Source organism: Canis lupus, chromosome 12 (assembly GCF_048164855.1).
Source record: "Canis lupus baileyi chromosome 12, mCanLup2.hap1, whole genome shotgun sequence".
Classification (NCBI taxonomy): Eukaryota; Metazoa; Chordata; class Mammalia; order Carnivora; family Canidae; genus Canis; species Canis lupus.
Genome location: NC_132849.1, coordinates 34208098 through 34235307, shown reverse-complemented (window position 1 = coordinate 34235307; position 27210 = coordinate 34208098). Strand labels below are relative to the sequence as shown.

The 27210-nt window shown below is 43.3% G+C and overlaps 1 protein-coding gene across 3 annotated transcripts in view; it reads left to right on the top strand.

Moving 5' to 3' along the window:
• The window catches only part of GALM (galactose mutarotase), a 110095-nt gene that overhangs the window by 49246 nt on the left and 33639 nt on the right, over positions 1-27210 (top strand). Inside the window, exons 1-4 of one of the 3 annotated variants that reach the window (XM_072770475.1) lie at positions 9642-9764; positions 11270-11528; positions 18055-18209; positions 23045-23251. In XM_072770475.1, the coding sequence (XP_072626576.1) occupies positions 11501-11528; positions 18055-18209; positions 23045-23251 (390 nt within the window). In that variant the 5' untranslated portion in view covers positions 9642-9764; positions 11270-11500. Of the gene's footprint in view, positions 1-9358; positions 9765-11269; positions 11529-18054; positions 18210-23044; positions 23252-27210 lie in introns of those variants that run through there. The other 2 variants (XM_072770476.1, XM_072770474.1) reach the window with 2 other exon arrangements.

Below are 27210 nucleotides of genomic sequence, written 5' to 3'. Positions count from 1 at the left end.
CTTTCCTGTCCTGCCTTCATGCCCAAGGTCTCAGCTGCACTGCAGTGTTTGTTATTAGGATGCTATACCTTCCCTTCCTTGCTTTCTCTTCCCTTTCCTCCTGGAGAAGCCACACCGTTTTAGCAGTCAATGCCACCCATCTTGGTTTACCACCTGATATTCCCAAAACCATTCAAAAGGGCCTTCATTCTTAGCCTTTTTTTTTTTAATAATATATTGTGATTTTTGGCAGACTTCTACTAAGACCCTGTTAGAACAAAGTTAACCTTGTTAGTGATTGTCTTGCCCACCTGCAGGGAGGGAGACATGATCAATTTGGTAAAATTTGGCACAAAATCAACCTATTCTGAAGTTTGATACAATTATGTGAATAAGTTATAAGCCACTGTGATATGAGTGGAGGTAATGTATGAACTTTCAGGATGTATCCTCAAAGGGAAGGGGCCTGCTCCTTCTTCAATATCCCCCACTCCTCACATGCTCCCCTTCAAGCTGTGACTCTCAATGTGGACATGGTGGCATACTTCCTTAGCTAAATGGACTTTAGGTCATACCCTTCAGGTAGTGAAGCAGCAAGCTAGAGGGAACTTATGTACCAGATGACCACATTGAGCAGAGCTGCCATACTAACCTTGGACTACTCGTTGAGAGAAGCAATCCACCAAGGCCCTGAGCATCCCTGAACATCCTTTTTGGGTATACTAAGAATTCAAAGCCTACTCTGGAGGCAACCATTTCTCGAGGTTGAGTTTGCAGTGAGCAGATCCGTCTTCTCCCAGACAAAGAGCAGGCTTGCTTACCACTCATTATAAAAGTGGTAGGTTCCAGTTGTAATGTAAATCCACTGTACATATCACGTCCACCTTGGTTCCTCTGTGTTGCCTCTGTGACTCTTGGGGGGCATAGGCAACCAGCCCCAGCAGAATGCATATGCTGCTTGCTATGCAGTGAGAAATGAAATCCTTTGTCTTAGACCCAGGAGTCTGTGTCTTCAGTCAGAATCCATGAAACAGTAATTTATTAACTTGCAAATAGGGTAAAATCCCAGATCTTGGGAACCCTGGGTGGCGCAGCGGTTTAGCGCCTGCCTTTGGCCCAGGGCGCAATCCTGGAGACCCGGGATCGAATCCCACGTCGGGCTCCCGGTGCATGGAGCCTGCTTCTCCCTCTGCCTTTGTCTCTGCCTCTCTCTCTCTCTCTCTGTGTGACTATCATAAATAAATAAAAATTTAAAAAAATTTTTTAAAATCCCAGATCTTTTTTTTTTTTTAAGATTTTATTTATTTATTCATGAGAGACACAAGAGAGAGAGAGAGGCAGACAGAGACATAGGCAGAGGGAGAAGCAGGTTCCATGCAGGAAGCCTGATGCAGGACTCAGTCCCCAGACTCCAGGAACGCACCCTGGACAGAAGGCAGACACTTAACTGCTGAGCCACCCAGGCATCTCTAAAATCCCGGATCTTGACATACCTACCTCTGGACTGTTTTGGAGGAAAAAGAAAACTTGTATCTTTCTTGAGCCACCATTATTTTGGATCTCCATTATAGGCAGCCAAACCTAATTCTAAGTAATCAAAGAGTAACTTTCCAAAGCTCTAATTTGGAAAAACAACAATAACAAAACATGCTTGTCACATCTTGTCAGAAATTTATCTTTCAAGCAGAGCCAAATGTGATCCATTCAGAAGCGAGAAATTATAAAAGTAAGAAGTATATGCCCCTTGGGACCCCTTGAACATGTATCCTAGAGAAATTAAGACCACACTATGACTGGTTAGCAGGTATCACAGATACTGAATCGAAGTTTACTTAATCAGCCTGGCAAAACCACAAGAGCAAATTCTCCACATTTATGTGGGTCAGATCATCTTTAAATGTTTTAAATGCTTGAATGTTACTTTCTGCCAAGACTTCTTTTCAGCCATGCTTTTTGATATAAGATTCCACATTATGAGGGAGGGAGTCCAGACGAACTCAGAGAGCAATTCTCTTGTTCATAGAAGAGGAGGAGGCAGGGGTGAATCTACTTCAGGCTCGGCTGAGTCTGAGCTCGTGTTCTTTCTAGAATGTTGGCAGCTCTTGTCCTTTGAAAAACAGCAGGGTGATTGAAGATGTTGAGAAAGGTTCAAGCAAGTTTGCGTCACTACCACTTTAGTCAGGAGACCGAAGCGGACAAAGATAAGAAGTGAGGATGTGGCACACCTGCTACGAAACCACTGACAAAGTGTTGATAGCTCTTCTTGAGACACAGGTATTTTGATGTGTCAAAAATTAAGTGCTTGAATTCTCTGCAAGAATTCCCTTTGCATTTATTTCTTATTTCTCTAACTCATTCACAATTCTCTGACAAAATTACCCCATGACTCTTTTTGGTGGGCAAATGCTGCTGTTGCCTGTTTGGTATCCATTTTCACTTTGAGACTAGCATCTAGATCTTCCCTTAGAGAGTCGCTCCCCACTCTCCTCCAGCCCACATTGCTATAAGTGAGGTGACTCAACCCTACCAAGCACCAGGCAATTGGCTCAGAAGAGCACATAACCTGGTAAGATTCAACACTGGGATAATTTTGTTGATGCTATTTGGGATTGTGAGGCTTCCTATGTCCTGAGATTGCTAGTCTAGGGATAATATAAGTTTGGAGATGCTAGGAATCATAGGTAGAGAAAACAGTCTGAAAATGGGGCCAACACATCAGAAAACAGAACAAGAGGAAGAGAGAAACCAAGTTCTCTTTTTTTTTTTAATTTTTTTTTTTTTTTAAAGATTTTATTTATTTATTCATGAGGGACAGAGAGAGAGAAAGAGAGAGAGAGGCAGAGGGAGAAGCAGGCTCCATGCAAGGAGCCTGACGTGGGACTCGATCCCGGGTCTCCAGGATCAGGCCCTGGGCTGAGGGCGGCACTAAACCACTGAGCCACCGGGCAGCCCCGAAACCAAGTTCTCTTGACAGAGTTTTAGCTCAGATCCAGCCATGCCTAAAGGTAGATTCATTCATAGACTTTTCACTATGTTATAATAATTTCCCTTTCCTTTTTTTGCCTAAGCCAAACATGAGCTGGTTTATAACTTGTAGAATTAAAAGAGTTCTGATTCTTGAAAGTATTGCTGTTACAAAGGACAACTCGAAGTGTTTATCCATTCTATATAAAACCAAAGAGGGATCCCTGGGTGGCTCAGTAGTTTAGCGCCTGCCTTCCTCCCGAGGCTTGATCTTGGGGTCCCGGGATCGAGTCCTGCGTTGGGCTCCTGCATGGAGCCTGCTTCTCCCTCTGCCTGTGTTTCTGCCTCTGTGTGTGTGTGTCTCTCATGAATAAATAAATAAAACATTAAAAAATAAAATAAAATAAAACCAAAGAATGTGCTCAGGCCAGTTGAGGCTTTATAATTTGTATAAATAGGTGCCACAATCAAGTAAAAGGGAATGAATGAGGGACTGGTTTTGAAGCTTCTTTACATGACATTGATTAAACATCTATTATTCATATCAAAAAGTGAGGGGAAAGAAAAGACATCCCCCCCAAACCACTCCCTTGGCAACATCATTCACTCAAACTAAGGAAAGATCAACCAACAGGGTTTCCAGAGCACTATGAGGGTTTAATACATATCTGACTATTAGTGCTTACCTGAGGCTGAAGGATGTAGTAGAAAGTGCTCTGGATTAAAATCTTAGTTCTACAACCCCCTCAAGCTAAATGATCCTAGACTAATGGCTTAAATTCAGGGAGATCTAGCTTATTTTGCAAGGTTTAGTATTTGCTATAAATGATATTCCTGCATCCTTCTGTACTATTTTTTTCTTCCTTAACATAATTATAGAGGCGCCTGGGTGGCTCAGTCAGGTAAGTGTCTGCCTTCAGCTCAGGTCATGATCCCAGGATCCTGGGATGGAGTCCCACATCCATCAGGCTCCCTGCTCAGCAGGGAGTCTGCTTCTCTCTCTCTCCCTCTGCCAATCCTCCTGTTTGTGCTCTCTCATTCTCTCTCTGTCAAATAAATAAATATTAAAAAAAAACATTTTTTTTAATTTTTTTTTTAATTTTTATTTATTTATGATAGTCACACACAGAGAGAGAGAGAGGCAGAGACAAAGGCAGAGGGAGAAGCAGGCTCCATGCACCGGAGCCTGATGTGGGACTCGATCCCGGGTCTCCAGGATCGCGCCCTGGGCCAAAGGCAGGCGCCAAACCGCTGCGCCACCCAGGGATCCCAAAAAAAAAAAACATTTAATTATGAAATTTATGCCTGAAGGCCTGTGGAGTCCCTAGTGCATTTATTTTCCTGTTATGTCATATTGTGTTACATGGATATATACCAAAATCTTTTTATCCATTTTCAAATTGCTGGACTTAGGTTGATTTCAAATTTGTATCTTACGCATAATACTGCTATAAATATTCTTAAACCTGTATGCAAAAAATCATCTAGTGTATATTCCAAGACACGGAATTGCTGGGTTACATGCAATTTGACTTTATTAGATATTGACAGGTTGTCCTCCAACATGGTTTTATCAATTGAGATTCCTACCAGCTATGTACAAGAGATGCTTCACATCCTGTCCCACATATTTTTTAGTGATCTTCTAATCTGTTCTAGTTATTGGGATACAGCAGTGAAAATTCTTGCTCTCCTGGAGCTTTCATTTTCTTGACAGAAGACCTAATAAGTAAACAAATGACAATATAACAGGTCTGGAGGCGATGAGAGCCTCCTTTCCAGAGTGTATGGGTGCCAAGGACTAGCTCTTCTCCTTGGGCCCTTCTTAACCTACAGTAAATGAATGCAATGCCCTCTTGAGCTCAATGTGACCTAATTCCAGAAACTCATTTTTTAAACTTGTAATTACCATAAAAATTAGGAGATGAACATTTTACACTGGCGTAATATATTAGAATTGCTTTGGAATCCAGGTTCTCAGTTGACCGCAGTACCAGGCAGCATATACAGAAGTAGTTAAATGCTCCTATCTCTGCAGTCAAAGTGCCCAGGATCAAATCTTGATTTCCTGACTTAGAAATCATGTGACCTTGAACAAGTTACTTAACCTCAATAAGTCTCAGTTTCTGTATCAGGTAACAGTGTCTGATTCACTAGAGGTGTTTATCATGGTGCCAGTACATTTTTAGCACTTTATATTTACTAAGAACCAATTAATAAAAATCGGATGGACCAATCCCAATAAAAATAGGATATTATTCCCATTTCATAGTTGAGGAAACTGAAGTTCAGAGTGGTTGAACAAATTGCCTGGCCAGTAAGTTCCAATGCCTTTTGGACCCAGGTTTTCTGATATCAGAGCCAGTTTTCCATTACAGCATTGTAAATATGAATGCATCATGTATTCACTCAATGATTATTTACTGAGCATCTAAAATTGCCAGTCCCCGTGTTTGATGCTAGGAAATTCTAAAATAGTCCTAATAAAGCTGAACATCTCTGGGCAATCCTGAAACTACAACTCCTTTGAGGCCAGTCCCAGTGTTTTTTTTTTCATTCAACACTGGTAATGAATTCTGAAGATTTTACTGAAGGCTTTCTGGAAGATAGAGATGAGCATTGTATCATATTAAGACTGTAACCTTCTTGAAGGCAAGGATCCTGATTTTTTTTTAATTTATTTATTCATGAGAGACACAGAGAGAGAGGTAGAGACATAGCAGAGAGAGAAGCAGGCTCTCTGCAGAGAGCCTGATGTGGGACTCGATCCCAGAACCCCGGGATCATGACCTGAGCCAAAGGCAGATGCTCAACCACTGAACCACCCAGGTGTCTCAAGGATCAGGTTTTACATATCAATGGGCAACCAGAGCTTAGCACAGTGCCTGGCACATACTTAATGAATCTTTGATGAATGAACATGTCATACAGCAAAATTTAATCCATCTTCCTCAACAACTTTTCTCCTGCCCTCATCATACTTTCCCCAGCAATCACTCCAAAATTATTGATGAAACAGGTGAGTTGAAGTGTAAAGAATTCTGCCTCTGGTGATCCTGTTGGGGTTCTCCCAGGTATTCTGAGCTTCCAGATGAGTAGGTTTCTTCTGAAACCACATATAGTGTTGTTGAGGTTGCAAAAAGTGTATGAGTCAAAATATCAAGTCAGCGAGCCAATAATTGAGTAAACAGTAACAACAAAATGTACTCATGGAAAGATAAAGAATGATCTAAGACACTGCATAGTTGAGTGCCCAATGAAGAGAACTGACGATAAACACTATTCGAGTTCAGAGCAATGACAAAGCCAACAGGAAGATGGTAACTAATCAACTGAAAAGAAGCTATTCTGGGTCTCTTTATAGACAAACTGTGAGGTGTGGTGAGTTGGTTTTATTATTATGGCTCAGAGACTTTCCTCTGCCTAACACCTTGTCAACGGCTTAAAGCTTTGGAGCCATTTCCATGGGCCCTGGGTCTGATGGGTCCCAGGAGCAGCACACCTGCAGTGTCTATACAGAATGAGGAGGTAGGGCCCAGGGTCCAAGGACTCAGATCTCCTCATTCCTAGCACCCCAAGCACTCAACTTTGGAGATTAACCTCTAGCAAAGAAGAAAAACTGACCTTATTCTTTACCTGTCTACCCTGGCACCACACTCTCTGGTTGAGAGAAAAGGTATCTATTTTAAGCAACTCCTCTTGACATAAATGTTACAATTCCTTCTCTTTTTACCTCATAACTTCACCCTTGGTGCCCATTCCAAAAATAAAAATAAATACTTCCTTGAATTTGACAATGCTTCGTTTTCAAAGTTACTATCTTACTTCTGACCTAATCCAACCTTGGAGATGGAAAATATTTCCTTCGATTTAGGGTGCCTCTTCTTCCTTTTTTTTTTTTTTAAGTTCACAAATATTCCTTTAATATATTTATTTTAAGTAGGCTCCACACCCAACATGAGGCTTGAACTCATGACCCTGAGATCAAGAGCCACGTGCTCTACCGTCTGAGCCAGCCAGATGTCCCAAGTGTACAAATATCCCTTTAGAGTATCACTAGGAAAATGGGATATTTTGGTAAGAAAAGTCAAGGTTCAGGCCTGACAGCTGACCTAGCACAAGCTAGTTCTAGTTAGAACAATATGTTAAGCCCTTAAAAGTGAAAGGAAAGTGAAATAAAGAAATGTCCCCTTACATCTTAGAGAGACATCATAGTCTGTTTCATTTTCTACCAAGCCTAGCTACAATACCTCCCTTAGTGACACTTGGCTTTGGCCATTCAAATGCATTTATCTCTTTCTGTGACAACATGAGCTTGGCAGAACATTGAGAACTGGAGGCTGAGAAAAGAAAATGCAGTCTTCCTGCCCACAGAAGAGAGTCTGAGACATCAGTGCTAACACAGCATTGCCGAAAGGGCTCGTATATGAATCAGCCACAAATGTGAAGTGGGCTGATGAGGATTGCAGAGTTTATGAGAATTTCTGATGAAGCAGCACGCAAGAGCGCTATCGGCTATTGTGTGAGGCTGGGGCAGTCTGTAATTTGACTTGTTTGGGTCTTTTTGTTATTATGTGTTTCGCTTCACCAAGGCTTGTTGCAAGCTCTCTTTTTCCTTTGCTATCACAATTCCCCTGCTTCATGAATGAGAATTGAGGCTTGTGGCAAGAATGTTAAATATTCCTTCAAACTGCAGACAGAGAGGGCTGAGAAACAGTTATGTTGCATTAGCATCTGATTCCAGGAACACGATTCCAGTTCTCCTCATTTTCCAACCATGGATGCATTTTGGCGCTTACTGCGGTCTAGTTGGATTCCTGCTGCAGAACCTAGAAACCAAACTGAAAGCAGTGTCAAGCATAGATGAGTCTAAAGGTGGTCAAGTAAAACATGTCTTCTGGTTTCCAGCATCCTCCTCCTTCCTAGGCCCAGTACTGTCTAGATTTGACACATTTAGCAAAGAAACAGGCTCCTGTATTTTATATGACAATCCTGTTAAGGACTTTAGGAGCTCTATCTTAGTCTTATGGCATCAGAGCCTATTTTTGGGGAAAAAAAAACCCCACAAGAGATCAGTCATCAAACTGTTAAGTAGCATTTCTCAAAGTCTGGTCCCAGATAATCTGCATTAGAATAACCTAGGAAATGAAAGGGGCAGATTCCTGAGTCTTGCCCTTGACTCACAGAATCAGAAATTCCAGGAATAAGCCTGTAAATACACATTCTTGAAAAATCTCAGGTAATTTTGAGGCACTCTACAGCATGATCTGTTGTCTTTTCCTCTCCCACCACCCCTTTTCTGCTTGTAGAAAAGAGATAATGAAAGTACAGTATGTGACATTTAGGGGGGAACTCAATAAATATTCCCTCAATTCCTTCTTTCTCTCTTCCTCTCTCTCTTTTTTTTTTTTTTAAGATTTATTTAGTTATTTATTTATGATAGACATAGAGAGAGAGAGGCAGAGACACAGGAGGAGGGAGAAGCAGGCTCCATGTCGGGAGCCCGACGTGGGACTCGATCCGGGGACTCCAGGATCGCGCCTGGGGCCAAAGGCAGGTGCTAAACCCCTGAGCCACCCAGGGATCCCCCTCTCTCTCTTTTTTTAAAGATTTATTTATTAATTTGAGAGACAGAGACAGAGCGAGTGAGCATGTGAGCTGGAGGAGGGGCAAAGGGAGAAAATCCCCAAGCAAGCAGACTTCCCCTATGGAGGAGGGAGCCTGGGACTTGATCCCATAACCCTCAATCATGATCTTAACTGACTCAGCCACCCAGGGAACCCTCCCTTAATCCCTTCTTAAAGGAATTTTGGATTTCATGAACTAAATGGGGTAGATCCTCAAGGCCCTTCCCCAGAGCCCTGAGGTAAAGAAAGTCAGATGCTGTCTCTGACCACCTCCATGGAACCAAGCCCTACCTTATCTACACTTGATTCTGTCCAGCTGGGCTGCTACTGTAGGTCCACAGCCAGCACAAGCATGTCCAGAGCTTCACTGTGTGGGACAAACAGAATGACTCTTCAGTGTTCAGAGTGGCCTGCACTTACTTGCCCTTTCTCTAAATCACCTCTGCGCTTCTGTACTTCTTTCTCCTCGAGATCAAAGAGTTCATTTAAAACCAGAATCTCCTACCCCACCCCCACCCCCCACATTCGTCTGTGTCTAATTCTGCTCTCTGTGTTTTCCAGGATTTCATCTGAAAGTCTGCCACCAACGTTAATGAACAGCTAGCTCACTGCTAGCTCACTGGCACCTGTTTGAGAACCGCGTGCCAGGAACGGGGGTAGCATCCCGCAGATTCAGGGTTTGGGTTTGGCCCGTAGAAAGACTACAGGCCCCAAGATGCAATTTCACCTTTCAAAGACTTCCACTCCCAACATGCAATGCAGCCAGAGTTAGCGAAGGAAAAGACGGGCTGGAAATTTTGCCTTCCTGTCACCCTCAGGCAAAGGAAAGATTCAGAAAGTCGCCAGGGGATATTTTTTGCAGGAATGGTCACTCCCTGAATCTAGGCAAGGAAGGGGAGGGGCCTGGGCCGCGTCCCGCCTCTTCTCCAGCAAACTTCTCCCGCTCCTGCCTCGCGGCTGCAGTTCCCGGGGCCGGGAGTCGCTGCCCGCCCCTGGCTTTGCCCATGGTCTCGGTGACTAGAGCCGTGTTCGGGGACCTGCCCTCAGGGGCAGGGACAGTGGAGAAGTTCCAGCTGCAGTCTGACCTGCTCAAAGTGGACATCATCTCCTGGGGCTGCACCATTACGGCCCTGGAGGTCAAAGACAGGCAGGGCAGGGCGTCAGATGTGGTGCTCGGCTTTGCAGAGCTGGAAGGTGGGTTGAACTCGGCCTGGGCTGCGGGCCCCCAGCCCTGCCGCTCACCCCCCCTGGGTCGGGCTGCTGCCCGGGACCCAGGGGGAAGCCCCGAGCTGGTCGCCGAGCTGGTCGCCGTCAGGGTGCCTGCAGCCGGCCGACTTTCTGTGTTTCCATCCATTGCCCGGGAAAAGACGAATGAGTGGGAACAGCTATAGGACATGGCCTCTGGTTGTCTATTTAGGCTTTGCTTTAATTAATTGAGAATAGTTGAAGGTAAGATAAAACCCCAGTAACCCAGGAGCCATCTTTGAACCCGAGGGCAAAAAGAAGGAAAAGCTGGCTAAGAAGGGGGTGTGACTCCCAGTTCTTCCCTCAGGTTCTTTTTGTAGAAGGACAAATCAAGACCTGCCTCATCTACTTCCTTTTTTTTTTTTTTTTTTTCCTTCCTCTTCTACTTCCTTTTTTCTTCATCAACTTCTCTTGGAGGCCTCCTTCTCTTGGTGTCTCAGAAATGCTCCAACATGGCTCAGTGGGTGCAGACAATTTAGCTACTTGGGCTGGAGTAATATAGTGCCCAGCATTGGCTGGCTGCTCAGTGAAAAGTGGAAGACCCACTCATTGTCTAGCAATGAGGTCTCCCACTAGAATGAACCTCCACTTTATTGGAATCCATGGGCAATTGGGATGATGTATTCATCTGTGCATCCAAAAACTGTTCATTCAGTTATCTCATTCAGACAAGGTCCTCAGTCACCCTCACAGAGCTTGCTCTTCAGCTGGGGAGATAGACATTAGCCAAATAATCGCATTCAGAAGTAATTGCAGTTGCAGTTTGATCTCAGCAAAGGAAAATGTATGCAGCGCTCTCATGTCACTACCGTGTAGCTAGGCAGGAGATGAGGTCTGAAATAAAGTTGGTGAAGGGAATCTGCTTGAAGATAAAGGCCCTTTGCTCAGTGGAAGGGGCCGGGGCAAAAACTGCTAGAGGAGGTTTGAGGTTTTCCTCTAGGTGTGTCTTTCTATCTGTTTGATTCTTTAGACATGTAACATGGCTTATGGTTAGAAGTCAACAGAAGACTCTGGGTCTTGGTTTTCTCTGGTGGGGGTTCAGATCTTCTGTCATCAGAGTCAGAAGGCAAGGGGGTTGACGAGTGACAAAAGACAATTCTTGAGAATCATTTCGCTGAGTCACCTGTTAGTAGCATAACTATTTTCTATGCTGACACAGAATCACAAAGAGATTACTTGGCTGGTGCAAAATTGCCCAGTGGGGTCGAAAAATTGGACATAGTGCCTAGAATTCCGAGCCAGCAAAGCATTGGAGATGCTAAGCTGTCAGCATCTGCTTTTTTTTTTTTTTTTTTTAATTTTATCGCCTCTTCCATCTCTGCCTTATCACTGCTCAGGAGATAAACGCCCTCCCTCTGCACCTCTACACACACACACATTCACCTACCCTCACTCCTTACCACTTTTAATTCCAATAGAAGAGTCACACGGATCTTTTTTTTTTTTTTTTTAAGATTTTATTTATTCATGAGAGACACAGAATGAGAGAGGCAGAGACACAGCCAGAGGGAAAAGCAGGCTTCATGCAAGGAGTCCGATGTGGGACCGGATCCCGGAACTCCAGGATCACGCCCTGCGTTGGAGGCAGGCGCTAAACCGCTGAGCCACCCAGGCGTCCCAAGAGTCACACGGATCTTAAAAGACAAGGCGTCTTTGTGGACTTCTAATGAACCACGTGCCATGACATGACACCTGGGAAACAGCAGTGTCTTTGTAAGCATGGAAGTGTCAATTTTTTGAGGGGGCATCCATACAGTGGAGCCATCCCTAGGAGTCTGTGACTTCTGCAGGAGTCTAAGTGAAGAAAGTACTATCCCCACAGGTTCTTAAAAGGGAGAAAACAAATAGATCCCCTCGGATTACAGTGATCTAGCTTGTGCTGTATTGCCCTCCATGTTAGTAACATGTCTTGAGAACGTTAAATAGCATTTTCTTATTAGGCTTCACAAAAAAGGTTGAATCAAAGTGTCTAAAATATTCTGGGTGCTGAGTCGAGACAGACATCCTCATTCCTGAAAGCTTGAATCAAAATGTCTAACATATTTTGGTTATTGGGTCAAGATAGACATCCTCATTCCTATGCTATAATTTAGATAATTGAATTATTTTTTAAGGCTTTTCAATTTTTTTAACTTTTTAAGAGATTTTATTTATTCATTCATGAGAGACAGAGGCAGAGGGAGAAACAGGCTCGCTTCAGGGAGCCTGATGTGGGACTTGATCCTAGAATGCTGGTATCATGCCCTGAGCCAGAGGCAGACACTCAACCACTGAGCCACCCAGGCGTCCCTTTAAGGCTTTTTAAAAATATATATTTTATTTATTTATTTGACAGAGAGAGAGCGTGTGAACACAAACAGGGGGAGCTGCAGGCAGAGGGAGAGGGAGAAGCAGGCTCTCCCGCGGAGCAGGGAGCAGGGAGCCAGACACAGGACTTAGTCTCAGGACCCAGGGATCATGACCTGCGCCAAAGGCAGACACAACCGACAGAGCCACCCAGGCGCCCCTAGATAATTGAATTACTGATTTTAAAAGGAAAGCAAGCTATTTGCAGAAGAGGAGAGGTTGGAAAAAAGCCCTCACAATATCAAGTAATGCTTTCTAATATGTGTACCCATCCTCGTGGTTAATGCAAGTGGCCCTTTGTTCCCTTTTTACAGCCCTGTCTTTCAATTTTTTTGTAGATTCTTTCAGTATTGCTGAAGATAAAAGAAGACTTCGTATATGTCATAACAGGAAGCATACTTGGCTCGGTTAGAATAGTGTGAAATGGCGCTCTGCTACTATTTTGACCAATTTTTGTGTATTAAAACCCATGTTAAGAAACTGGCAAAAGTGGGGCACCTGCTTGGTTGGTGGAGCAAACGACTCTCCATCCCAGGGTTGTGAGTTTGAGCCCCACAATGGGTGTAGAGATTGCTTAAAAAATAAAATAAAATCTTAAAAAAGAGAGAGAAATTGCTAACAGTGATTGTTAGAAGGAGGCTTAATTTTCACTGTTGATTCATTTTGAATATCTGAATATGTAAGTATTATATAAACAAAACTGAGGTAAATCATTTAAAGCTCTAACACATAACAGAATATGACAATAGGGGGTTATCTTGACATTACTATTTCCCTGAAACGTTTTGAACCACAGGAAGGAGCTAAGCATGGGTAATTCCATGAGACAGGGTCCTTTTGTAACTGCCAGGTTTGATGTGAACTCTCTCCAGTTTCCCAGATAGATTATATAAACTGTTTGGATCATGGCCATGACCGGAGGTCAGAATGGCTCAATTTCTCCCTGGGAAAATTAGATCTTTCTTCTGTAGAATTCTAAAGAGGTAAACCATATGATCTTTTAGTTATAGCCTGGAAAAATTAGTAATGCCTCCTATGAATTTTTCTGCCATTTTTTTGTACTTAAAATATTTAAAGTGCTTTTCATCTTCGGGTCCCACCCACAGTCATTATGACTTCTTTCAAAACCTGTGATGAGACTATATGCCTATAAGCCACAGGTATAAACAGCCTACCCACACAATCAGTGCCTGTTCTGCCCCCTTGCCTTCCCCCCCAGTTACCACCAAATACCCAGCTATTAACTGCCATGAGAGCCATTATGGAAAAAGTAGAAAAAACAGACTTCGTGCTTTTAGAAAACCACAGTTCATAGGGGGTGGAGGAAATGGGACGGGTTTAGAGGCTGTGGTGTGGTACTCCACATGCCCAAGAGTGCCCTTGTAGGAGCACTGGGGATTCCTGATTTAAATCTCCACTTTGTCCCTTAAAGCTGTGGGACCCAAGCATGTTATTTCACCTCCCTAGACTTATTTCCTCACCTTAACTAATGGGTAATGATGAGGAAATGTGTTTCCGGTTGCAATAGTGTCTGTCCGTAGTGAGCCATCAATAATTTTTATCTCCTTTCCTTCCCCTGCCCCCAAATATCTTCCCCTCACACTACTTGAACCTTTTACATCGCTTGCTTAACACTGAATAAAGGGCAGGAAGAGGGGTACCTGGGTGGTTCAGTGGTTGAGTGGCTGCCTTTGGCTCAGTCCTGATCCCAGGGTCCTGGGATTGAGTCCGCATCGGGCTCCCCACACAGTCTCTGCCTCTCGCTCTGTGTCTCATAAATAATAAATAAAATCTTTAAAAAGGGGGGAGGGGACGTGAAGATCCATGTAGACAACCAGCAGCCATTTGAAAATAGAGAAAATATTGGGGACGATTAAAGTGCTTGTCAATTAAAGTAGTGTTTGTTTCTCTCCCAAAGCCAAAGGAAAGTCATTCAGTTTGGAGAAGCTTAGACTGGGATTGGAAGGCAATTTTATTTCAACTTCAGGGCACTTTGGCTGGTTTGGGCTGTATGAGGTGGACTGCCCAGTTGGGGTCTGTGGGATGCTAGAGGAGTGGAGAGATCCGTTAATACATTCTGGCCAGTCCTTTGCCCAGGAAAAGGGACAGACTATTCCTTTGCTCTTTACCTGACATGGGCAATTGGCTTGATTAAATCATCATTTGTGGATTGACCTGGAAAACTTTGTCCTTTTTACATGGAAAACACTATTTTCTGCACTTCAAAACAAGCTGTTTAGTCATGTCCTGTTCAGAATTTGAGGATTGTCACTTTTTATAATTCTGATTTGATATAAAAGCTTAGTAAACATATGAAGATAGTATAAAATCCATTTGTTCTAAGGAGTTTTTTGGAGACAGTTGGCAGCATTGGTTTCTGAAATACAATTAGTTATGAGAAGAATGTGGATTTAAACAGTCTGGCTCCTGAGTACTTGTTCTTACGCATCACATTATTTGAAAAGCACAAGGCTTTCTGGTGAATTGAACTTACAACCATCTCTTCTCCTAGGCCACACTGACCTCTCCACCAACTCCCACCTCCCTTCTGATAACTAGTTGTATGTGGGGGCAAATTACTTCACCTGTCTATCCTTAGTTTCCATATTTATAAAATGAGAGTAATAATTTTGTCTACCTCATAACTATCCAGAAGGCGAAATTAGTCAAATGTAGAGCACTTTGAAAGCAGCTGAGCCTTAGGAAGAACTCAGTGGCAGCTATTATGATAGTCCATGGGCAGGACTCTGAGGACCTGCAGGTTAGCAACGGAGTGAATCAGGAAAGATCTGGCAAAGAATGATTGATGTTTTACTTATGCCCAAGGTTGAGTAATGGAAACCTATGACCTGTAACTGGCCCAATGGTCCAGGGTCTGTATCCTGAGAGCCCCTCCAGCCATGGTAAAAATAATTTATATGCTTGAATTGTATACTCTTCTGATCCACATAGATGGGATGGATATAGAATCTACCTCCAAACCTTAGTCTCTACCATTGCAATCATATGGTAGAGGTACTTAGAAAAGGAAAGATCTATGTAACATGCCCATGCACAACTTATAAGTAAAAGGACTCAAGCACATTGCTTTTTATAGCCCCCTAAAAAGCCCAACAACAGTTTTGCTCATCAATATGCCATGTTGCCATCAAAAGGAATATGGTAGATGGATATGTAGTCACTTGGATAGATCTTAAGGCATTTGATAAATGGGAAGTTGCAAAATGATGTGCATAGTACAATTCTCTTTATATAAATATTGCATTTGGGTATTTGTATGTGCTTCTCTGTAGTTAATTAAACAAACAAACAAAAATGGAAGTGTATATGCCAAACCGTTAGCTGTGGTTGTCACTGGGAAAAAGAAGAGTTAAAGCATAAAAGAGGGACTTTCACATTTTACTCTTTTTTTTTTAATAGTTTTATTTTTATGTATTCATGAGAGACACAGAGAGAGAGAGAGGCACAGACACAGGCAGAGAGAGAAGCAGGCTCCATACAGCGAGCCCGATGTGGGACTCGATCCTGGGACTCCGGGATCACACCCTGGGCTAAAGGCAGATGCTCAACCACTGAGCCAACCAGGCATCCCCACATTTTACTCTTTCCTTAAAAAAATTATTTATTTATTTATTTATTTATTTATTTATTTATTTATTTATGATAAAGAGAGAGAGAGCCAGAGTGGGGAAGGGGGAGTAGAGGGAGAGAAAGAATCTCAAGCAGACTCCTCTGTGAGCATGGAGCCTAATGTGGGGCTGTATCCCACAACCCCGAGATCATGACCTAAGCCGAAATCAAGAGTTGGATGCCTATCCAACTGAGGCACTCAGGTGCCTCTTTCTATTTTACTCTTTCTTAAGTTTGCCTGATTTAGTGAGTGAAAATACAGGTGTCCTATATTTTTATTTTTATCTTAAGTATGAATTTGAGATAAACAACAAATGAGGGTTTAAAAAAAATTTTTTTTAAGTTTTTATTCATTAATTTATCTCTACACCCAACATGGGGCTTAAACTCACAGCCCCCAAGGTGAAGAGTCACAGGCTCTTCTGACTAAGCCAGCCAGGTGCCCCAGCAAATGGTTTTTAAGTGTCAACTATGTCTCATGTATAATAATAATGTGGGTGTACTTATACTAAAAAATTATTGTTTATCTGATGTTCAGATTCAACCAGGTGCTGTATTTCCTCTGACAAACCCACTCTGTATATTTGTTTAATGCTTTTTAAAGGATAGATTCATGGGACACCTGGGTGGCTCAGCAGTTGAGCATTTGCCTTTGGCTCAGGGCGTGATACTAGAGTCCTGGGATCGAGTCCCACATCAGGCTTCCCACAAGGAGCCTGCTTCTCCCTCTGCCTGTGTCTCTGCCTCTCTCTCTCTGTCTCTCATGAATAAATAAATAAAATAAAATCTTTTTTAAAAAATAAAGGATAGTTTCATGAAATGATTGTATAATTTATTTTTATTTTTCATTAAAAAAATATTTTGTTTATTTATTCATGAGAGACACATGGAGACAGGGAGAGAGAGAAGCAGGCTCCCTGTGGGGAGCCTGATGTGAGACTCAATCCCAGGACCCTGGGATCACACCCTGAGCCAAAGGCAGACGCTCAACCACTGAGCCACCCAGGTGCCTTGTATTATTTTTTTAAAAATTAAGAAAGAAAGAAGAATTCTTGTCAAGACAATACAAAAATATAACCTAGGAGATTGGCCTAGAAACGAGCGGATTACAAAGCAGCATGTAAACTAAGACTCCATTTTTATAAAATGAAGAAAAGCACATGTCTGCATGTACTAAAAGACAGGAGCATATACATAAGAATATTAACAGTAGTTCTCTCTAGTGATGAGGTTAGGATGATTTAAGTTTCTTGGGGCACCTGGGTGGCTCAGTTGGTTGCACATTTGCCTTTTGGTTTTGGCTTGGTCGTGACCTCATGGGTTGTGAGATCGAGCCCCAAGTGGGGCTCTGTGCTTAGCACAGAGTCTGCTTAAGACTCTCTCTCCCTCTGCCTTCCCCCCGCCTCAAATAAATAAATCTTTATTTTTTATTTATTTTTTTTAATTTTTATTTATTTATGATAGTCACACAGAGAGAGAGAGAGAGGCAGAGACATAGGCAGAGGGAGAAGCAGGCTCCATGCACCGGGAGCCCGACGTGGGATTCGATCCCGGGTCTCCAGGATCGCGCCCTGGGCCAAAGGCAGGCGCTAAACTGCTGCGCCACCCAGGGATCCCTAAATAAATCTTTAAAAAAAAATGTCTTCTTTGTGCTTGATAAAGTTCTTTTAAATTGTTTATAAAGAACAGGCATTACTTTAGGAAAGAGAAAACATTGTGTGTAAAGAACACCATTTTTTCTGTGCTTCCCTGAGGACTTAAATATGTCCAAGTTGTTATTACTTTCAGCTTCTCTCAGGAGAAAGTGGTGTGCAGTACTGTGAGCCTGACCTTTGGTTTGAAGTTTTATTTTACTTTATTTTATTTAAAGGTTGTATTTATTTATTCATGAGAGAGGCAGAGACATAGGCAGAGTGAGAAGCATGCTCCCTGTGGGGACCCCCATGTGGGACTCGATCCCCAGACCCCAGGATCATGCCCTGAGCCAAAGGCAGATTCTCAACCACTGAGCCACCCAGATGGATGCCCCTGGTTTGAAGGCTTTTTTGTTTTTAGAGATTTTATTTATTTATTCATGAGAGACACAGAGAGGCAGAGACACAAGCAGAGGGAGAAGCAGGCTCCATGCAGGGAGCCTGACGCAGGACTCAGTCCCAGATCTCCAGGATCATGCCCTGGGCGGAAGGCAGACGCTTAACCACTGAGCCACCCAGGCGTCCCCGGTTAGAAGTTTTAAAAAACACTTTTATCTCATGTCCTGCAGGCTACCTCCAAAAGCAGCCCTACTTTGGAGCAGTGGTTGGCAGGGTGGCGAACCGAATTGCCAAAGGGACATTCACATTGGACGGGAAGGAGTACAAGCTGGCCATTAACAATGGGCCCAACAGTCTGCATGGAGGAATCCGAGGGTTCGACAAGGTGAGTCAGGGGCCCTGGACAGAATCCTCACCTAGTACCCCTCACGGAGTACCTTCAAACACACCATCTATTTGCCAGGCTCACTCCCAGGCCCTATAGCAAATGCATGGTGAGGTGATACAGGAAAGAGGCTGCTCCAGTGGTTGGAGGGAGCAGATGCACTCCCTGGTCCGGGACTCATCCTTCTGTAGCTCCTCTGATGGTAACAGGCAGGGGAGCCATGAGTGAAAGGGCGATAGCCCTTGACTGGGGAAAGTTGGGGAATGACTTTCTCCTAGTGTCGGCATCAGGAAGTCCAGTGGACCTTAGGCACAACAGAAAACTGTACAAGGCATCTGCATGGATTCTCTCTTATGCTTACTAGAGCCCTGTGTTATCACCAAATGAGGTATCTGAGGGTCTGAAAGGCCATGTACCTCCTAGGTTGGGCTGTCCGGCCTGCAGCCCTCATTTCTTTCTTTCTTTCTTTTTTTTTTTTTTAAAGATTTTATTTATTTATTCATGAGAGACACACACACACACACACAACACAGAGAGAGAGAGAGAGAGAGAGAGAGAGAGGCAGAGACACAGGCAGAGGGAGAAGCAGGCTCCATGCAGGCAGCCCAACTTGGGACTCAATCCCGGGTCTCCAGGATCACGGCCTGGGCCGAAGGCAGGCGGCAAACCACTGAGTCACCCAGGGATCCCCCCCGCCCCCATTTCTACACTATACCTGCTGGTGTCATCCATGGCCTCTATAGGCACCCCCGGTCCAACACACACCCCTGAAACTCATTAAGCCCCCTCTCCATGTGGCAGTGTGTGCCACATCCAGGCCTAGCCTTCCACTGAAGTGCCTCATGCCTCAAAATTACCTCAGATTCTTCCCCAATGACCCCTTTCCACATTAAAACTCCCATTCCCCAAGTGAATTCCTGGAAAAACAAGGTTAGGACAGCAAATTAATCAGATAGCTTCTCCCTGAGGTAGAAATGCCTGGCATGCTTCCTAACTGTGTGGGAGTCTGAGGGTTAACACCCAGCAACTCTCTTACTAGTCTAATTTCAGGGAAACAATTTTGGTAACTAACTCTCCTTTATTTTATTTTATTTTATTTTTAAAAATATTTTATTTATTTATTCATGAGAGAGAGAAAGAGAGAGGCAGAGACACAGGCAGAGGGAGAAGCAGGCTCCATGCAGGGAGCCTGACATGGGACTTGATCCTGGATCTCCAGGATCAGGCCCTGGGCCAAAGGCAGTGCTAAACCACTGAGCCACCCGGGCTGCCCACTAACTCTCCTTTAAATTATACCACCCAGTTTATTCCCTAAAGAAGAACCAGAAAATACCGCAACATGTATGGCAGCTAAAGATCACCATTTCTTCTTTTCTGCCTCTTACTGCCACCTGTCCCTTTGAAGGAAGTTGGTCACTCTGTCAGCAACTTCCTGTCTGTGGCCTAGAACCATACTGCCCCTCTGTTCCCCATTCCTCCATGATGGGACTCCTCATACCAGGAAGGCATGAAGGCAAGGGGTAGCCCCTGTCCTGGCAGTCCCAGGGCAGAGGGTCTCTGAAATATGGCAGGTGCATGGGCAAAACCCAACCAGAGGAGGTTAGGCCCAGCTGTGTTCTGACAGGGATCTTCAGACAAGCCTCAGAACAACACCTGTTCTGGCTTGTTCCTCTTCCCTCTATTCCACTGTAGTATTTTCTGTGATATTGCTTCACATGTGTCCCTGGTAAAAACACAGCAAGATAGTATACACATCCTTCAGAGCACCGTGCCTACTGATTCCCTTCTGTGAACCAGGGAGCACGATATGGTGGGGATTTCTGAGACTCCAGTATAGTGAAGGAGCCAGACCCTTAGATAAATAGCTGCTATAGGCAACAAGCCCCATAATATGGATGTCAGTAGTGTGTTACAGAAACTGGGTGTGGACAAATTCATGGCAACTGGGGAGGTAGGATTTGAAGAAAATCCTTTGAAGAAAAAATAGCATTTCATTTAGGAAGTAGGTACTGGAAAAGATGGCTGTGCAGAAGCCCAGAGAGGGTGGGGAAAGACTTGGAATTTATCCTGAAGATATTGAAAGCTTTTGAACTGTAAACTTTTGTACAGAAACATGAGCAGTATCAGGTGAACTTTGTTTCAAGTTGTATTTCATCTCAACAGTTACTGAATAATAGCTGCTTTGTAGATATGTCTTTTTCTATTTATAGCAACACATTTTTTTTAAAAGATGAAATTTGAATAACCTAACAGGGTTAGAAATGGTACATAAGTAAGCCTAGAGATGCAAATGTGAAAATTTTCAGGAAATTTTGAAACTGTAGGGTCAGGGATATTCTCGCATGAATAGGAATGGTTTTCCACATAATTATACTTATCTGATAATGACGGTTTACACAAAAAAACTTTCCACTGTGTTCTTTCTCTGAAGGACAAAAACTAGGTAGCAAGTTAAGAACATTTTATTTCAAGTACTTTATTCTTAAAATTTTCCATTTGGGGGATTTTTTTTCTTTTTTTAATCATGCATATAACTGGCTTTGTATTTTAAGTATCTTGAAAGTTCAGCATTTCTAGGAGATAACTAGGGTGTAAAATTAATTTTTTACTAAGGTCAGTGAATTTGTTTCAGATACCAGCTGCTCTCACCATAGGTAAAGGCAGAGGCCTCCGCTCCTGCTGGGCTTCCCTTCCTGGTAAATGTGGGATCTCTCAACATCAGTAAGAGAGATCCAGGCCACACTAGAAGCAGGTGGGCAGAACCTGGGCTCAAAAGCCATTCTTATAGCCCACAGCAATTATTATCTTTCAAGTCTATTTGGAATGACAGTGTTCGGCCTCAACTCTTCCATTGAAAAAAGGAGATTCAAACAAAACATTCACTGAAATGAAGATGTGAAATGGTGTAGACTACCTGCATGAGCTTGAATCTTAGTTCTGTCCCTAATGACATGTGTGACTTTAAAAAAATATTTTATTTATTCATTCATGAGAGACACAGAGAGAGAGAGAGGTAGAGACATAGGCAGAAGGAGAAGCTAGCTCCCAATGGGGAGCCTGATGCGGGACTCAGTCCCACAACCCCAGGATCACGACCTGAGCCGGAAGCAGACACTCAACCACTGAGCCACCCAGGTGCCCCCGTGTATGACTTTAAACAAGATTTCCTCCCCTTTAAACAATAGGCATGGGGCACCTGGGTAGCACAATGGGTTAGGCATCTGACTCTTGGTTTCAGCTCAGGTCATGATATCAGAGCTGTGAGATCAAGCCCCTTGTCCAGCTCCATGCTCAGGTCAGAGTCTGCTTAAGATTCTCTCCCTCAAAAAACAAACAAACAAACAAACAAACACTGTCTCTCTCCCTCTTCCTCTGCCCCTCCCCCATTGCATGTACACTCTCTCTCTGTAAAATAAATAAATAAATTTTTTTTTTAAAAAAGAGTTTTAAGCAATGAGCATGAAGTATGGAAAGGTTCTACTCAACTACCCTGGAATATGGGAGGTGGAAGTGGGCAAAGTAACACCACTGAATTCAGTTTGCTCATCTGTAAAATGGGGTCATAGTATTAGTTGGAGCCATTTGAAATTGCCAGTGTTCAATTCTTTTGACCTACAAAGACAATCATTTTGTTTGGTTCAACCAAATCCTTACCTTATAAAATGGTTTATGTAAAGCACCAGGTCAGTGACTGGTGAGCACCAAACAAATAGAGGTCTCATGTCAGCAAAGACCTCTTGATTAGTGAACCCCAGGGCTCCCCAAAGGGATCGGGCTTTCCAAGCAGTATATTCTCTGAAAGCATAGAATAAGGAAACAAGCTCAGGATAAGACCACTGTCTTCCCAGCTGGAAGAAGCTAGGAAAAGTAGTATATTCTTTCTGAGCCCAGCTCTCTCAGCTCTCTCATCGTTAAAGAGGATAATGGTGCCTATAATGAGTCAGCTTGGAGACAAATAAGACAGTGTCTGTGCAGTTCCTAACAAAGTGTCTTGGCTCATCATGGGCACCCAGTAAATCCTGGTTGTCCCTCCCCTGTATGGGTGGGTAATCTTGAGGCCTCTAGGGCAAAGGTGAGAGGAACCGCTGTGCAAATCCAAGATTCCTATTTCCAAAAGCAAAAAAACTCCTGGAACCTTCTTTTTCTTGCCACCCTTAGAATCATATTTTCTAGAATGAGAAGAAAACTTCAAGATCATTTTTTCAATCCCTTTGTGGCAGGGACTCATGCCCACCCGACATCACACACTGAGCTAAGAACAAACCTGGCACCCAAATCAGGACTCCTGACTTGTGGGCAGAACTCTTCCTAACAGAACAAGTGCCTTCTTATTTGTTTGGAACTCTGCCCAGGGAATACAGAAACTCTTGAGGCATTTTTTAAAATAAATATTCAAAATAAAATAAAATAAAATAAAATAAATATTCATAAATAGTATTTTCCTGGAAAAGAGGGGCTGATTTATTAAGGTCATCTTTTAATACCATTGGCAGATATTGCTATATGACATTTATCAGAATGAGATACCAAGATTAAAAAAAAAAAACTTTTAAAGAAGGGGAGGAAGAAAATATTGTAAACACATACATCTAAGTTTAGGGAGAAAGAATATAGGGAATATGAATACGTAAAGAGAAAGAAAAAATTTTTTCTCTCAAAGTCTACTTTTTTGTATAAACAAAATTTTAGAACAACTAATATCTAAGCTATTATTTAAACATCATAAAGATCATACAACCATTTCTCTTCCTAGAATTAGCTAGCTTTAATATTGAAATGTGGCATTTAGCTCAAGATTGCAATGACTGAAAAGCTTTGAAAACACTTTTTTCTAGGTCCTCTGGACCCCTGAAGTGCTGTCAAATGGCGTCCAGTTCTCAAGGGTCAGTCCAGATGGTGAGGAAGGTTACCCTGGAGAGTTGAAAGTCTGGGTGACATACACGCTGGATGGTGGGGAGCTTAAGATCAACTACCGAGCACAGGCCAGTCAGACCACACCAGTCAATCTGACCAACCATTCTTATTTCAACCTTGCAGGCCAGGTAAGTGAACTTGCCTCTGCTCTCCTGCTGTGTGCTTTGTGGAATGGCCTAGGGAGTGGCTGGAGAGACCAACCCAGGATAGAATTACTCTTGCAATGGGGTCAGCCCTGGCAATGAGGAAAAATGTCTAGCAAGGCAGCTGACTCATAGTAGGTGCTCAATAAATGGAAGTTATAGAGAAAGATAGAAAGAGTACATTTATTACCCAGAGAATGATCTCTTTCCTACATGTTCAGACAAGTAAGTAGCTAATTCAAGAATTCCCTCTCATCTCACTGTACCATGAGCTTACATTTGTTTCCTCATTCCACTCCTACCCCTAAAAAATTCCAGTGAAGGCAGTTTCCACCCTTGGGACTTTAAAAATGGGCTTGGCTCTGTCCCTTTCAACATGCTGCTAACATTTGTGTGCCTCCACTGTGCCGCCCACCCTAAGAGTGGTGGAGAGACACTCCCGACCCCTCAGGTAAACCCCTCTACGTTATCCTATTCCCTCCTAATGGTAATATTTCGGCTTGTTGAAGAGGCTGTTACATGAGGCAGAGTAGAAAGTTTAGCTAAACTCTGTAGACTTCCTCTTCATCATCATTGTCTACTATACTTGAATCGCTTTGGCATGATTTCCTACCACAAGATGATGTTCACAGCCAGCTAGTAATATCTTGCTTTTTTACACTCTTTTAGGAGTCTGCTGATGATGTGCTGCTTTTTTTTCTAGGATCTTTCCAAGTAGCACGAATTAATTGGTTCTTATATAATTTCCAAAGTTCTCCCTTTAAAAATAAGATGATTCTAAACTTGTCTATTGCTTATCCTCAGAAACTTCCACCATCCTCCTTAAGATCTTAAAGACAAAGCAAAAATCAAAACCAAAACAAACATGCCCAGCCATAAGAGGCTCTGCAATAATGTGCATAAAGACCGTACTTTTTATAGTAAGTTCAGAAAGAAACTTGAAGAAATAGAACAAAATATTAGTATTTTTTTTTATAGGTAGTAGATCATGGTGATTTTTCACTCTTTTCTGCATTTTTGTATACTTAGGACATCCTATTTTATAATTGGGGGCAGGGGTAGGTGCTCTAAAGAAATAGATTCAGAAATGGAAATTACACTAAGTATTACATCTGCTGATATATTCCAATCAAGGAGACAAAGTGAGAATGCAGTTCACTAAAGCTCTTTCCATTTACTTGGCAAGAGGACCCTCACAGATCACAGACCCCACCCACAAGGGTGATCAAGGTTAACTGCCTTCTGTGTACTCTTAGTGAGTGCAACTCAAATCCACAGCCACTAGCTTCAGGGTTGAGGATGGCAGGGGGTCATTAGCCCTTTGGGGCATTTTGATAAGAGTGGGTGGTCATTCACCGGGCCTCGGGTCTAGGGGCCTCTGCATCTTTGGAACATCTCTTGCTCTACCCAGGAAAGTGTGATTATGTGTCTTAAACCCTCCCCAGGGAAATAGCTCAGAACTTGATCATTTAAAGTAGTTGACTTCATCTTATATATTTCTTGTTGCTTCTTTATTGGTTTTTAAATTTAATAAGCAATATGTTTGTTCTACCTGGGGCCGAATTTTGACTCATCACTTCTGAGTGTCAGTGGCCTGGGGGGAGGAGAGAACTGTGTTTTTCAAAGAATGAAAAAGGTTTATAGGTTGCAGGTTGTTTGGGCTTTGTTGTTGTTGATGATGTTCCTTCCTTATCTCACCCCAAACTGGACAAACATTCTAAGAGGTAGGAAAGTGGCCTGGGGGAATTGGAGATGAAAAGCCATAGTGGGGTTCCAGCATGACTAGGGGATGGGGTATGTCAGCAAGGACCCTGGTTCTTCCATCTTTCTATTCTGCTTCTTCAGTATTTTGGCTTCTATGTTAGGGCTCAACTTCTCCTTTTCACAAGATGGTTGGCACAGCTCCAGGAATCACTTTTTCATATAGTCACATCCAGAGGCAAGTGAAAAAGGGACCTATTCCTATTCCTCCAATGTTCCATTTTGAAGATTAAACAGAAGTCTTCCCAGAAGCTTCCCAGCAGACTTTGCCTCACATTTCATGGGCCAGAAGTGTGTCCCTGCCCTGCCTAACCCAATACTAGCAAGGGATTTGGACCACCATGATGGGCTTAGGCCAAACAAAATTCACCCGGTGGGATTAGGGGGGCCATCCTTTCCCTGAGTATGTGGCCTACCACAGAATGAATCAACAAGTCACCATTCTGCCAGGGAAAAGGGAGGGTGCCAGTAAAGGAGCTGCTGTGGCTTTTGGGTAGTATTGTAGAGTTGGTGATAGCCTGCTAGAGGTGATGAAAGCTGAAGTAAGGCAGTGGTAGTAGCAATGCACGGAAAGGTCTGTAAAGCCCCGTGCAGGCCACAGTGAGCTCTGTAAATGGTTAATGTCCTGAACTAGTAGCAGCTGAGCAAAGCTAACCAAAGCAAACACTGAACCCAGAGGTGGGCCTCAAGATCTGTTGGTGGGGGATCCCTGGGTGGCGCAGAGGTTTGGCGCCTGCCTTTGGCCCAGGGCGCGATCCTGGAGACCCGGGATGGAATCCCACGTCGGGCTCCCGGTGCATGGAGCCTGCTTCTCCCTCTGCCTGTGTCTCTGCCTCTCTCTCTCTCTCTCTCTGACTATCATAAATAAATAAAAATTAAAAAAAAAAAAAAAAAAAAGATCTGTTGGTGGATCCGCATTCTTTTGCCAGGTTTTCATCAGCCTAGAAAGGAAATGAATACAGCAGGAATATTCCACCAGAGTGGATCATCGCATTATTCCAGGTCAGAAGAGTTATAAAATGAAGCATGCTTCCCTTTAATAAAGGAATGTAGGTGTCGCTTGATGACCCAGTGCCCATTAAGAGAGTGGCTCTCTAATAAATGTTCCTTTCCTTCCCCCCCAGCTTCTTCCTAACCTCTCAGACTTGTGAATTTATTTGGTGAATCATTTTCTTCCTGCCCTAGAGCTACAAAGCAAATAGAAGAAGGAAATTCCTAAGCAGCTTTATTCATAATAGTAAAAAACTGGAAACAAGCAAAAGTCTGTCAACAAGGAAATGGACAAACAGATTGTGATACATTCATGCAATGGAATACTACTCAGCCTTCGACTGAGCACTGAGCAGATAGAGCCAAGGAGGGGCACCTGGGTGGCTCAGTTGGTTACGTAGCTACCTTTGGCTTAGGTCATGATTCCAGGGTCCTGCGATTGAGTCCCACATTAGGCTCCCTGCTCGATGGGGAGCCTGCTTCTGTCTCTCCTGCTCCCTCTGCTATGTTCTCTCTCTCTCTCTCTCTGTCAAATAAAAAGATAATAATAAAATCTTAAAAAAAAAGAGAGAAAGAGAGCCAAGGAAATAGCTCCTAGTTCTCTGCTCCCCTCAGAAGCAGAGGCCTCTTCAGTGCTGGCAGTACCCCTGAGGCATGAGGAGATGGGAGTAGGGAGAGCCAGGCAGGAGAGACCACTCTAGCCTAGAGCTGCTCTAGGGGATGCAGTAGACCCCTTCCATTTTGGACCAACCTTCTCACATCAGAATAGGGGCTAAACGAGTGGCTAAGCGTAGAAACTGTGGGCAGAAGAGAGACCTCTGCCCTGGGCTTGTCTCCCGTCCACTCCTATCCCTGCCCATATGAACCCATGGGGAGGACACAAGACCATGGCTGTTCTTCAGAAACAGCCTTCCCGGAGTGTCATTAAAGCAGTTTCTGGCATGTTTACACATAGATTCTCAAGGTCTCTAAAATGCTGGCATTTGTCCTCAGGACAACTCCATTTGATTATGTGGGCCTAAGTTTTTCTGACTAGAGAATCTGTTTCGGTTAACCTGCAGGGTTCCGCCTCCTTCTGCTTGCTTCTCGAGAACCCAGCCTAGCTTTCAGTTTAGCTTAGCTCAGTCTCTCAACCCGAGCATACTAACACGTTGGGTCAGGCAATTTCTTTGCTGCAGGGGTGCGTCTAATAG